At 36.6% G+C, this 13166-nt stretch overlaps 2 protein-coding genes across 3 annotated transcripts in view; one reads left to right on the forward strand and one right to left on the reverse strand.

Annotated features, from left to right (window-relative positions):
* The window catches only part of LOC18055780 (probable ADP-ribosylation factor GTPase-activating protein AGD14), a 7742-nt gene extending 1693 nt beyond the window's left edge, over positions 1 to 6049 (forward strand). For both annotated transcript variants that reach the window (XM_024177449.1, XM_006451035.2), the window contains exons 3-14: positions 347 to 408; positions 597 to 684; positions 814 to 875; positions 952 to 1048; positions 1248 to 1724; positions 2934 to 3575; positions 3679 to 3834; positions 3921 to 4025; positions 4103 to 4186; positions 4692 to 4896; positions 4999 to 5044; positions 5337 to 6049. In XM_024177449.1, the coding sequence (XP_024033217.1) occupies positions 347 to 408; positions 597 to 684; positions 814 to 875; positions 952 to 1048; positions 1248 to 1724; positions 2934 to 3575; positions 3679 to 3834; positions 3921 to 4025; positions 4103 to 4186; positions 4692 to 4896; positions 4999 to 5044; positions 5337 to 5475 (2163 nt within the window). In that variant the 3' untranslated portion in view covers positions 5476 to 6049. The remainder of the gene's footprint in view (positions 1 to 346; positions 409 to 596; positions 685 to 813; positions 876 to 951; positions 1049 to 1247; positions 1725 to 2933; positions 3576 to 3678; positions 3835 to 3920; positions 4026 to 4102; positions 4187 to 4691; positions 4897 to 4998; positions 5045 to 5336) is intronic.
* Positions 6050 to 6783: 734 nt separating this feature from the next.
* On the reverse strand, positions 6784 to 12820 carry LOC18055837 (probable serine incorporator). Its single transcript, XM_006451037.2, has 13 exons — positions 12565 to 12820; positions 10775 to 11148; positions 10502 to 10575; positions 9989 to 10148; positions 9825 to 9849; positions 9581 to 9670; positions 8862 to 9033; positions 8712 to 8785; positions 8292 to 8361; positions 7768 to 7839; positions 7555 to 7688; positions 7317 to 7390; positions 6784 to 7211 (listed from the first exon to the last, which is right to left on the reverse strand). Exons 2-13 carry the CDS (start codon positions 10962 to 10964, stop codon positions 7153 to 7155), a joined length of 1194 nt encoding a protein of 397 aa, XP_006451100.1. The 5' UTR covers positions 10965 to 11148; positions 12565 to 12820; the 3' UTR covers positions 6784 to 7152.
* Between the last annotated feature and the right edge of the window lie 346 nt (positions 12821 to 13166).

The following is a 13166-nucleotide window of genomic DNA, read 5'->3' on the forward strand; positions in this document are numbered from 1 at the left end:
GAAGGCAATGATGAAATAACAGTGTCTGGGTTAAAGCTCTATGAATAACCAATGCAATCTTGGAATGCTAATTCCTGAAAATTGCTTCTGAAGCTACACTTCTAATGATTTCCTTCCCTGAGGAACTTTTACAAATTATCCACAAATTTCTGTGACATTTTTGCAATTGGTTGGTTAAATTTTCTGGAGTAATGTCTGAGCTGGCATTGCAAATATGAAATGATTCATGCCATATTTCATTAATGATACCATAGAGTTTGTAGTGCATATGCCACCATACCTTCTGCCTATAGAAGCAAAACATATTATCTGTTGTATTACTGCTAACATACTTTCTGCCAAGCAGGGAACACAATATGTTTGTACAAATTTCTGGACATTTGTTTGCACCAACTGCAGTGGAATACAGTGAGTGTGGAATTTTTTTTTTAAAATTTTTCAAACATAAATTTTCTTCAAATTTTCCTGATTCTGCTGCCTGTTTTTCCTCTGAGTTTTTGAATTTGGTTTTATACGATTTTCCTTGAAAATACATTTGAGAGAGAGAGGGGTAAATAACTTGCTTTCCCTGCCTTAACTTGTTTACATTTTTCCAGTCGGGAGTTTACACACAGAGTAAAATCGGTATCAATGGCTAAATTTACTTCACAAGAAGTTAAAGCTCTTCAAGAAGGGGGAAATCAGGTATATATAAGTTCTCCACCTTTCTTCAGTTTGTTGGTCACCTCAGTTATCTATGTGATGTTCTTTACATTTATGACACAACTTTTTAACTTTTTTCATCCTGAACTTGTATCTGTGTTTTTTATGCAGCGTGCAAAGGAAGTTTTGCTTAAAGAATGGGATCCACAGCGTCAATCTTTCCCTGACAGCAGGTTATTGCTGCTTATATTATGTTCAGTTATGTGTATTAATGATTGCTACATTTCTAATCTTTTAATTTTCTGCCAGTAATGTTGAGAGGCTTCGAAATTTCATCAAGCATGTTTATGTGGATAGAAGATACACTGGTGAAAGGAACTATGACAAGCCCCCAAGGGTGAAGATGGTATGATGTTCCTGCCTCCCATCTGATTCTGTGGACATATTAGCTGTCATCCTGTGCCTTTCTCCCCCCCCCCCCCCAAAAAAAAATGTGGTGTTTTTGAAAGGAACTCAAGATGAATTTCACAAGTTAGTTTTCAGAGTTGCAATGACTGGTCTCCTTTTTTATTATTTTATTTATTAAATAATTGTGTATCATGCAGGGTGACAAAGAAGACTCCTATGACATAAGGAGAGATACATATCAGGGAGGATCTCGAAGCCCGCCATATGAAGATACATATGAACGTCGTTATAATGAACAGTCAAGTCCTGGTGGAAGAAGTGATGATAAGAATTCAAGATATGGATATGATGAAAGAAGTCCTGGAAATGAGCAAGAAAATAGACAGTTTGGTGATTACAGAAGGACTAGTCCTACTCGTCCTGAGGTCATCAATGATTGGCGTAGAGATGATAGATTTGGAAATGGCCGAAAATTTGAAGATCGCAGAATATCTGATGGAGATTCAAAGCTGGAAGGCAGGTCACCTGAGCGGCCGAAAGATCCGGAGTTATCCAGCCCCCCCGTGGTTCGGCCGGTTAGGGAAATCTTGGGTGACAATGTATTGCCTCTTCGTATAAGCGAGCCTCCAAAAGCTAATGGTGTAAGAGTTGCTGATGGCTCTACAAACACGCAGGTAGGGGTTTTGTCAATTAAACTGCATGCATTTTCATATTTTAATTACCTGAGGTCCCTAAAATTTTTCTTCTTGTTTCCCCTCCAATACATTGACTGTAATATGCTTGAAGATCTGCATTTGCTGAAAGGTAGGCTGTATTGTTAAGAGTGATCCCACAAGTTTTTAGGTATTTGTGTGGAAACATCAATATGAGCCTATCAATATGTCAAATTAGAACCTTTTCTATTTTAAGTCGTCTAGGTTACTCTCTAGTGTTTTGCACTCTTGAACCTTTTTGGAAAGTCTATATAATTGGCTTCTTCTTTTCTCTCTTTTCCATAAATTTGTTCAATTTATTTTATTGGTTTTTTCCTAATTAAACTGGAATTTCTGAATCCTTCCGGTATACTTTCATGATCTTAGTAAAATCACAACTTAGTAGTATACAGAATAGATGTTTCAGTTTCTAATAGCATTGTGGTCAATGTTCGTTGCCATCTTATGGCAATTCATATTTTGACCATATTTTAACTATTTATATTCCAGCCATAACGTGTAGTGGCATGTATTATAATTTGCATTTAGTCACAAGTAATGTATTGTGATCCCATTTATCTTGATTCACCACCCTTCTACAACAATCAGCTTGAGCTCTCCTCTTCTCCCCCCCCCCCCCCACCCCACAAAAAAAAATCCTGTGATTAGATCGAGTTGCCCTAATTATTGGATATGTTTTTGTTCAAATTAATTCTTTATGCCCCCTCTCTTGTATTTAATTTCAGTACAACTTAATCATATTATGGGCCCGTTTGGTATTGAGGTGCTGTAGCTTATAAGTTACAGCGGCTGTGAAAAAAAAGTTAATAGTCTATTGTAAATAATTATTTTGACAAAATTAGTAAAGATATAATAGATTTTTTTATTGTACAAGTGTAAAATCACTCAATTTAACTTCCAAGTTATAGGAGTTAGTGTTTACCAAACATTTTAGTGTTGTAGCTTAAAAGCTGCAACTGCCCAACCCAATCCCAAATAGAACTTATCTTTGTTTCATTACATGTCTGAAGATTCACATGTTTTATTGTTAACTTTTCTGTTCAAAGATTGCTGCTCTAGCTATCTGCATAAACAGTCATATAAAGATTGTTTTTCTTTCTTTTCCTATCTTCCATTGAAAAATGAAAAGAAAGTGACACGGACTTACAGTATCATTGGCTCTAATTGCAGAGAACTGCTTCTTCTGGTAGCTTGGGATCCGCTAATGAGAATCAAGCAGAAGTCAAATTGGAGACTACTGGGAGTTTAATTGATTTTGATGCTGATCCTAAACCTTCGCCTGCAGTAGCACAAGCACAGCAGAAAACTGTAGCACAATCTGTTGTGCAGCCAGCGAGTTCTGCCAATGACAACAATTGGGCCTCTTTTGATTTAGCCCCTCAGGTCAAAGTCTCACAAACTTCTTCCAATTTGAATACCTTGGAAACTGTTTTTTCTCAGCTGTCAGTGCCAGCATCTGTACCAGGTCAAGTATCAGGCATACCCAGTGGTGCAGGTGCTCCAGTAATTGCACCTGCAACCAATGTGAATGTATTACCAGGAGGTGGTTCGCCTGTTGCATCTGTGGGGCACACACCTTTTTCAGTCTTCAGTGCTGCTGCCCCTGCAGCTCCAGCAGTGAGTGGTTTTGCTACTTTTCCTTCTGCAAATGCTCCTGCACCTGCCCCAGGAGTTACCCCTTTACTGCCTGTTTCTGTCAATGCTGGTAATTCCTTTAGCATGCAGCATCAACCTCCTTTATTTCCTACTGCTGGTGGTCAGTTCACTGCATCACAATTTACACCACCAGTTGCCGGATCTTCAAATAATCAGGTAGTCTTTATATTGTGTTATTCTCAAGTCCCTTATGATTTCTTTGTTATAATTACAACTTTGTTAAAGCATATGGCATCCTGGCCATCTTTGGCATTGGCAGCAATGGAATACTTCACTTGCTCAAAATGCGCAAGGGCCACCAGCTGCACAGCCAGCTCAGTCAGTCCCAAAACCTGCTCTGGAGTCTGCTTCTGGTGGTCTTTCACAACCTTCACCTGTGGAAGTAAAATCAACAGGAAGAACAGCACTGCCTGAGGTGATTTTTATTTTTAAGTCTTACCCAAAATATAATTGCTTTATGCATGCGTCGTGTATTTATAGAAAATCGCGGTTTCACTGCAGGATCTATTTACGGCAAATTATTCATCCTTTCCTGCATCTGTTCCTGGGTGGCAAACTGTTCCACCTCATGGCATGGTCTACGCTATGCAATATAATGCTGCTGCGGTACCTTTGAATTTAAAAAATAATAATACTTATAACTACTCGACAAGTAACTTATAATTGTGTATATGACCTTGCAGCCTATGCCAAATTTTGTTCACTCTAAGTCGACAACAAATCCATTTGATGTCAACAATGATTCACATCCTGTTCAAGCCCAAACAGTATGTTATCTGTCTGATTTCATTTGTTGCTGTTGTCTTTGTCATTCTTACATAGATTAAAGTGTTCTGCAACAAAATTATGCAAAAAGGAAGCTGAAAGTGTCACAATATTATTTTTGCATATTCATAGGGAACTCAGATATTGTGTTATTGATCCAGCAATAATAGAAACTAAAGTTATTACCATATCTTTCTTATAATGCTTCATTTCTTGAACTTGTGGAAAAGGGTAGCGTGAGCCATGAATTTATGCTGATATTAAATTTAGTTTAGATTTAGGATAAAATTAACTTTTAAATCTTTATTTATTATCCTCACACTTGGATATAGCGAGGAGTGCTTAATTTGGCATGTTGGCTGTAGTTGAAGTAAAATGAAAATACTGGGTTGGGTGATAGATTTGTTGAAGTTGATAAAGGACACATGCCTCTCCCTTCTTTTAGATTTTCAAATCTTTAAGCAATATAATAAATTAACAAAATTGTTTTATGGTTGAGTGCTGCAGTTTCCTTCCATGGCATCCTTACAAGGTGCTTTACCAAATGTGTCACATCCTCCGGGCTTGTTGCGCACTTCGAGCCTTACTCCCTCTCCGGCATGGATGCCACCCCAGGCATCACCTTATCCATCAGCAATGCCTTCCCAGATGCCAACTTATGCAGCAGCTATACCTTCTCAGATGCCAACTCATGCACCAGCAATGCCGCCAAGTAAAATCATGTTTTGTTAAGAGTGCTTGCCCAATGTCTTGCTACCACGTCTATGCTGTATTTTCTCTTTTATTGTGCTAATTTCTGCTTAAAAAATTGCAGGGCCATATTTGGGGCCACAAGTACCAAGTAACGTGCCACCTTCTGGGTAATTATTTTGATTGTCAAAGCTAAATATGTGTTAATGTGTTTTAAGATTTATTTGCTACCCCATAGGATAAGATTGAATGTGATCGAAAAGGCTGAATAAATGAACTGCTGAGAATGATAAAAAATTTTAAAATAGTCATCGGGATTCAAAGTTATAAATCCCAAATGCAGGAGGTCCAATTTTTTTTTTTTTTAATCCCAGGTAAATTGTTTTTATAATTTTTGGCAGACTAGAAATATAAACTTTGAAGTTTGAACGTGTATTCAGACTTTTAGACAAACCTTTGCAGGCATCAAGGAATGGGAGGGCTTGGCAGTGAGGGGGCCTCATTTGGCTTCATGAATCCTGATCCACAGTTAGCGGGTAGATTGTCAGCCTCTGCTACCCCGCAGGCTTTCACTTCTGTTGGAGGAAACCCATTTGGATAAATAAAAGAACAAAGCACCAATGACTGTCTTAGTGTAACCATCTCCTTGTTGCTACCTGTCGAATTGCTGGGTGGAAAGTTTTGGTTCCTTTATTGTAGTTAGATGAGATGATCCCAACCAAAAGGAAGAATTTTCATGTTCAACCCCAAGGTAGGGGCTAAATGTCCATATTGCCCATAGAAATTTAGATTGATGCTGTAAGAAAGAGGCATGAAGGGGAAGGGAGAAATTAGAGAGAATATGGGTTATTTAAAAGGGGTGGTGCCGAAGTCTTCATGGAGATTTAGGTTATTATTTTTATGCGGTATGTTGTCTATTGTTGTATTTTTAATGTTGAATTGAGTGGTATGTGTGCTGCTGCTGCACCCTGCAAGTTGTATCGTTTCTTATTTTTTCTTTTTTTGGTATGATTTTGCCATCTGTTCATTATTGTGGTGAGCTTTTTGAGTCTGTGAAAAGTTTATATAGATCACTTGTCAAGTTGTCATAGTTAATGTAAGTTTGTAATTCTAATATTATTGAAGATTGAGATAGCTTTTGAAAGTAGTGTTCGATTCTTGGCTTCTTGCGTTCATTCCAGTGATTCCAGTACTTTGTTCGCGTCACTTGTCTTTCAAAGCGACTAACACGGTGTGTTTCGGCTTTTTCTTGTTTGGGCCGGGAAGGCTTGAATTGAACTTAGGCATATCGTTACCATCGATATTTTTTTATTTTCACTTTTATTTTTAGGGTTAGGCTGAACTCCGTATGACAAAAACCCAATAAATTTGCCTTCTATTTGTTGCCTAAATATAATGAGACCAAATGTTGCCTCATCTATAGTTTTGTATTATGGGGTAGGTATTGGTTGCTTCAACAGGTAAAATCTCTTGGGGTAGAACGAAGAGGATGTGTAATGGAGCTCGAACGCTTAAGAAATAAATGGACTCATAATGTTGTAGATGATTTATTGCATTAATGCATATAAGTTATTAGTTATATTGATTTTCTTTTAATATTATTTTTAACTAATGAGAAGTAAAATACTAGATTTTACATAGTTTCACTGAAAAAATGCTACGGAAAAAGTAATATGGTGGTACAAATTGCAAATATACAAGAGTTGCAAACAGGTGAAAGCTAGATAAGTAGACGATAATTTATCGAAATAAAATAAGTATTACTAGGAGTTAAACGGCATCGTTGTAAGAGTTGGCAGTTACCTCTAAAAATTGCTTTGTCAACAGATGTCGAAGATACTAAGTTTATATCATATACAAGTCCGATTTTGCAATGAGGAAACCAAACAAAAGTTAAAAGAAATAAAAATAAAAATAAAATGAATGCCCTTTTGGAAGAGACACCCGTAAGGTTATTGAAACGATATATATGATATTTCCTTGATTCCATATTTACAAACAAATTTCCATTTCCCAATTAATCGGACCAATTGGTCTTTTCCTATATTCTCCTTGGGCTGAGCACAGATCGAATATTTTGTTTTTTTTATGGAATCATTAAAGAATCTGATCAGAACATAGTGGCGCTGTAATGCTCTTGGCCTACATCTTTTAAATCATCTGGCTATTCTCTTTTTGTTTTTTGGCATCTGTAAAAGCTTTAAATACCCCATGTGCATAGCAGATGAACGGAGCAATTCAATTGGAAAAGAATTTCAAGACACTTCTAGCCTCTCAATCATACAGGTTCAGCAGCTCGGCTGCTCTTCAATATGACTGGAGCCACCAGCATCCACACTGCAAAAAGATAAAATAATTAGTCCAATATTACACAAAAGCCATTAGCCACGATCACAAGTTGATTAATTTCAGGTTAAATATGGCTATAGTAAAAATACTTACGATATACACAGACTGCCAGCCATTCATTCACTATCCTCACCCAAGTACTCGTCCAACCCACATCAATTGTCCACCTGCAGAAGAGCAAGCGCAATCACACATCGCTTTTTAGCCGTTCTCAATCATTATGTACCATTTTCTACAATCTACGTCATATGGAAACTCTTCCTAGTTTGATGAAATATGAATCCACAAAAACTGGAATCGGTGGCGTCCTCAATAATGCAGGGGGACATACTTTCTAATAGTGTGATGAGTATTCCAGCCTATGAGTAGCATTGCAAAGTACATTGCCCCAGTGGCAAAAACGAAATGGAAGAAGCCATAACCATATGGAACATCATCTTCTGCCGGCGACTCACTCTTCCTTAACTGCAGTGTGTTGTTGGACTTAAATTTATGGAAAATGACGATAACCAATTGAAAAGTTGTGTGGACTCTGGGGACATACCTGGAAGCATTGGGAATCAATGCCTGTAGAAAAGGTTGCGATAACAATTGCAAGTAGTGCAACAACAAAGCTCTGTCAACACATAGAAGTCCCCATTACAAAGGGTAAAAAAAAATTGGTTATTTGAGAGAAGAACATTTGTTGAATCATGGCACACAAGAGCTGGTTAATGTTCAATGTTATTCCCAACATATTTTTGAATCATATCAAAAGAAGAAACTTCTACAAAATATTCTCAGAATTATTTCTTGGATTATACATGAACTTTATTGGACCTTCTACTGTTTATACATAACAAAAGATGATACTCATGGGATGAATTTGAAAATTTTGGATGAAATGCAGACTGGTGTTGATATTGATGACTCTCAAGATAGCTAAGACTTTTGAAACACATCCAACAGTTCAAGCGACACAAACATGATCAAAATCATGGGACCTGAGAGCTTCCCATTTTAAAGAGCCGGATACCAGTTAGGTTTATATAACTTGGTGAGAGATTTTTGAAAGATAATGAGTATTACTATAATAGTAAGCCAGTCTGTTTTGTTTGAAGCTTCTGCCTTCCTGTTGCAAGTTTCCCCTGCTGGTTCACTACAAAAACAAGAATGGAACAAAGTTGATTTTAAGAAAATAAAAAATGCTAAGATGAAGCAATATATATAAACAGCATTCATTGATTCATTGAAAGCAAGTTCCTCCTGTTCGTAACAAACTAATGTCTGATCAAATAAGTTTTTATTGAACCATTCATGGATGAATTTAAATCCCATTTGAAAGACTTGCTATGTTTAAGCAGTTGTATAAATGAAGCATGGTTTGCCGGGTATTTCCTTTTGGTGCAGGTCTCTTCAGGATGGTGGGTCAAGCAAGGATGCTATGTGTAACAACAAGTAATCAGTAAAATTCATTACAGCAAGTCAATAAAAGCTTCAAAACTATACCTTCTAATGGCACACCAGCAGAGAAATATGATATAAAGCCCCATAAGCCCCGGAGCCAAGAAGCCTGAATTTATCTGTTTCAGAGAGAAATAAGCAACTTAACTTCTTATTCATATTAGCACATGAATGAACTGAAGGAAGAGGGCTTACTTTTGGGTGAAGAGAAACACTCGTCATGAGTTGGAGGAGCACCAAAGTCCATGTAATAAAAAATATGTTAAGGAGGCAAGTAGGATCTGGCGTATACCAAATGTACATCATAATGATCCCCACTATGCATATAATATATGCAACTGTTGCAATTAGCATCACATGGATGTGGCTGCAGTTCAATTTTTTTTTTTTGGGGTCAGTATTGACAACCAAGTAATCAATATCAGACAGTCTATAAATGAAATTTCTGTCCTTGTTCTAGAAACAATACTATAATGTTTAATTGAGGTATTGAATTGGTAAAGCATTAACCTGCCTACTTATAACTGTACTCAAACTAAACCAATGGAGACATATAAGGCCTCACTAACAAAAATAGTATATGTGTGCTAAAATTTTCTGAAGGTAATGAATCAAATCATACAGGTTAATGAGTTTAGAATTGCCAAAATGCCCTAACTGAAGTTCTGACACCTATACAATAGAATCTTGAAACCCAGCCAGAAGCCCTTTTTCATTTTTCATTATACGTTGAGTGAAAGTGTGTAACACTCAGGACTAGAATGTGTAATAGCATACATATGAAACTAACCAAATGAGGGATGGCATCGAGTAGTAATGATCCAGTATCAAAAAGTATTAAACTAAACATTTCTGGAGAAGTACTAAAAATAGTTTAACTCAGCCTTGGTTCCACAGTGAAAAGAAAGTCCTACCATCTTTCTGCATTCTTCTCAGACAAACAACAGTCATTCAGCCAGGTAATGAAACTGATTACGCTTATTAGCTGAATTAGTAGAAAGACCCTGGAAAACATTTGCAATGACCATTAATCATAAGATCTTAAAAATATTGGAGACCCAACTTAGACAGGAAGTGTCTAGAACTTCCTGAGCAAAAAATTCTAATATGATTGTACATGTTTCTTAGACAGGAAAACATAATAGGAATCAATGATACCCGGCACCAAAATGAGCAATCTCCCCTGAAAAACAAATGGCAGAAAATGATTAAAAGCATGATCCAAGTAATTAAAATCCAAATCAATTACATCCTAGAATTGAATAGACAGTGTGCCAAAAAAGAAAATTGAATATGGACTATTATAGTGGAATCACACGAACCATAGAGTTGAATAAAGGAAGAAGGAAGAAGAAATGGGATGATTGTCAAGGCAATCCAAAGGACAATCTTTGCAGACCACCATCCAGAGTGCCATAAATCCCTGGTCCCGTGCAACTTTGAAGTGCCAGCCGTCAAAAGAAACATTATGATGTAAAAAACCTGATTTAGAGTCAAGGCGTGACGCAATATGTAATAAGAAAGATCAGAGGACAGACGCTAAGATTCAGTTAATGAACAACTGTCTGCATGCTTATGATAAATCTGTACCACATATTCAAGCTCATAAGGGACTGCAATCTGTTTTCAATGTTCATTTAGATTCAAAAACTTTGAGTCAGCACACGAAAACATTTGAGCTGTTTATGAAATTCTTTCCATCACCCAAAGTATGCACCAATTGTTTACTTATATTTGGTCATATGATGGATGCTGCTCTCTTTCCAACCAAGAAACCTCAGAAATGCTATCAGCTTTCAAAAGATTGAGTTTCATGCTTATGAATGAAAGGATACAAAGCATCCCAAGCTCACACGAAGAACTCCTTGTGCCCCCAAACAGTGATGCCCACCTTGGCAGTTCTTTAGTTCTGCACCAGAGTCACCCACCAAATGTGGATTAGCATTACAACCAGTGACATAATGTGCAAGTAACGTTTGCAAGTCTATTTCTCTTGTAAAAAATAAATTATCTGACGAAGCAAGTTATAATCCAACATTTTCAGGGGAAAAAGAAGAATCTTATAAAGTTATAATGTACTAGAGTAGAGCAAAACAAACAAATCTTACTTTCCATTTCTGTCAAGGCTGCACTGCTATAATCCCGAACTACCCATGCCAGCAGGTTTGCAACTAAAAATATCAAAGCATAAACATATCTAGCCATCCAAGGATTGGAGCCATTGCGAAACTGGCTAAACCATGAGTCCTCTTTAAATATTGCACGTCTCTGAATGCCAGCTCCTGTTCCGCTCTCCATTTCTCCTTAGACCCAGAACAACTCTTCATTACATAAGAGCATCAAGGGAATGAAGCAACGGATCTCATTGATTCAGTTGATCTTCAGCATTGCAGAAAATAGCCCAATAGTTTTCATAAAAGATCCATATAACTGGATTTGGGTTCCCTTAATTACTGCCTCACGAAATGAAGCACAGACCGAACTGGGTTTATAGAAACAGTAAAATAAGTTTCAAAGGTCTCGTTTTTACATAAAATATTCACCAGGAAAACATTATATTATTATGAAACAGACAGTGTGTATATATTAAATTAAAATTGATCATTGCTTAATGTGGCTTTCCGCGGAAGAACACTACTAAATTTGGAGTTATACTAACTCAGCTCTGCAGATATTGAAATTTAATGAAAACAGAAACGTGCCCGGGTGCAATGTCAGTGGCAAAATCAATCACGTGCCATTTAAAATAAAAAATAAAAAACCGTACGGCCGTGTTTGAACCGGCGATCCATTCTAAAGAGAATACGTGCAACGCATAATAGGTATAAGGCAATGGTGGATCTAATTATGACCGTTAGATCGTGCGCCCCACAGTGTATTGTCAATTATGAATCGTGTAGTACGACTACTCAAGCTCTGGTTAAAATTTTGGTGTGAACATTATTCTGGTTAGGCCAGCGCCAGTTCCTTTTATTTGAGGGTCACAACTCACACCGCACATGCAGAAGAATTTGATGAACAGTTGAAAAGAATCCAAAAACAATGTGTCAGAATCGTTAAACTCCTGGAGATGCGTGCAACAATTATATGACTGACGGGAATCTTTTCTTGGCTTGCAAGTTCGTCAACAGCTAAAACCATATTAAAAAATAATAATAATAATTTTCAAGACGATTATGCCCTCCAAATTCCAATGGACTTCTTTTATTACCCCGGGCTAAGTTTGGTTTTTCAGCTTTTACTTCAAGAACAGCTCTGAATGTAGACGCTAGAAGCAGCTAATCAATTGGTTTTCATAGGGATTTGTGATTTATAAATTGATTAACATTATCGAAATTAGCGGGTTAGAATTTGTCAAGCAGAACAAAAAAAAGGTCAAGAAGAGAACAGAGAATTTTAATAATTTTAAGAGAATAATAAAAAAATAAAAGTCACTGTTCCTTTACTCTTTGCTTGCTCACTGAGAAAATGATGAATAGGTAACCTCAAATTTATGTTCTAATGCCGGTTTAAACAATACAGGGACACGAAGAACACAAATAGATTAAGCCAGTTGATTGAATCGAATTCACATTTACAGAACGCAATGCGGACAACATTATAGCAGTTAAAAATTTTTAGAAAAGATTAAATTTAACAGATAATAAAAAAAAAAGGAAGAAAATGCATTTACTGGCTAATTAGGCTAATATTTAAGATCATCAAATTAAAGATCCTGATCGTATTGTGATCTAGCGATCTGTAGCTGGAAGTGAATTGAATCAAAAGATGATAATAGATTCGAAACGACAATGTATCTTAAATCAAACGACAATCAACTATTTACACAACAGAAATTATCAAGACTGGAGATATAGAGATACAAGCAATGTGCGATTCAAAGTAATGAATTAAGAACCTGAAAATGCAGGCGTTGGTGATCGATGGAGACTGATGATGAGGATCTACGGCGGATGATGCTGGCTGGCTTAGCTTATTCGAGAAGCTCCTTTTCGCATTCTCTCTCGATCTCTCTCAGATTATAAATAAGTACCAGAGAGAGATTTTTCTGTTTTGCTTTTGGTTGTTGTTGGTTTCTTTTGAGATGGTTGAGAGAGAGAGAGGAGGGGAGGGAGAGAGAGCTCTTTTTGAAGCTTTTGTTTGCTTTTTCTTTTTTCCCGCCGTAAGCTTCCTGTTTCCGCTACTCACAGTATCCACAAGTCATGTAGATTTTTATTTTTCTATCAATAATTGAAGGGGTTGTAATTTATCCGCATACGTTATTTGTAATTTGTGGAGAATTTATCACGTTTCTAATCTCATGGAATGAGTATTTAAAAAAAGTACTCCGACACCTAAGTTAATATTTGATTAAAATAAAAAAAATAAAAAATAAGAGTTTTTTCTCTCTAAATATGAATAATTTTGTTTTTAGAGGATAAAGACCTTATTAGTAATTAGTAATAATGTTTACAAAATTTATGATGGTTCGACATGTTGATCGCGGATCAGACGGTCGTT

Source organism: Citrus clementina, unplaced genomic scaffold (assembly GCF_000493195.1).
Source record: "Citrus clementina cultivar Clemenules unplaced genomic scaffold, Citrus_clementina_v1.0 scaffold_1, whole genome shotgun sequence".
Classification (NCBI taxonomy): Eukaryota; Viridiplantae; Streptophyta; class Magnoliopsida; order Sapindales; family Rutaceae; genus Citrus; species Citrus x clementina.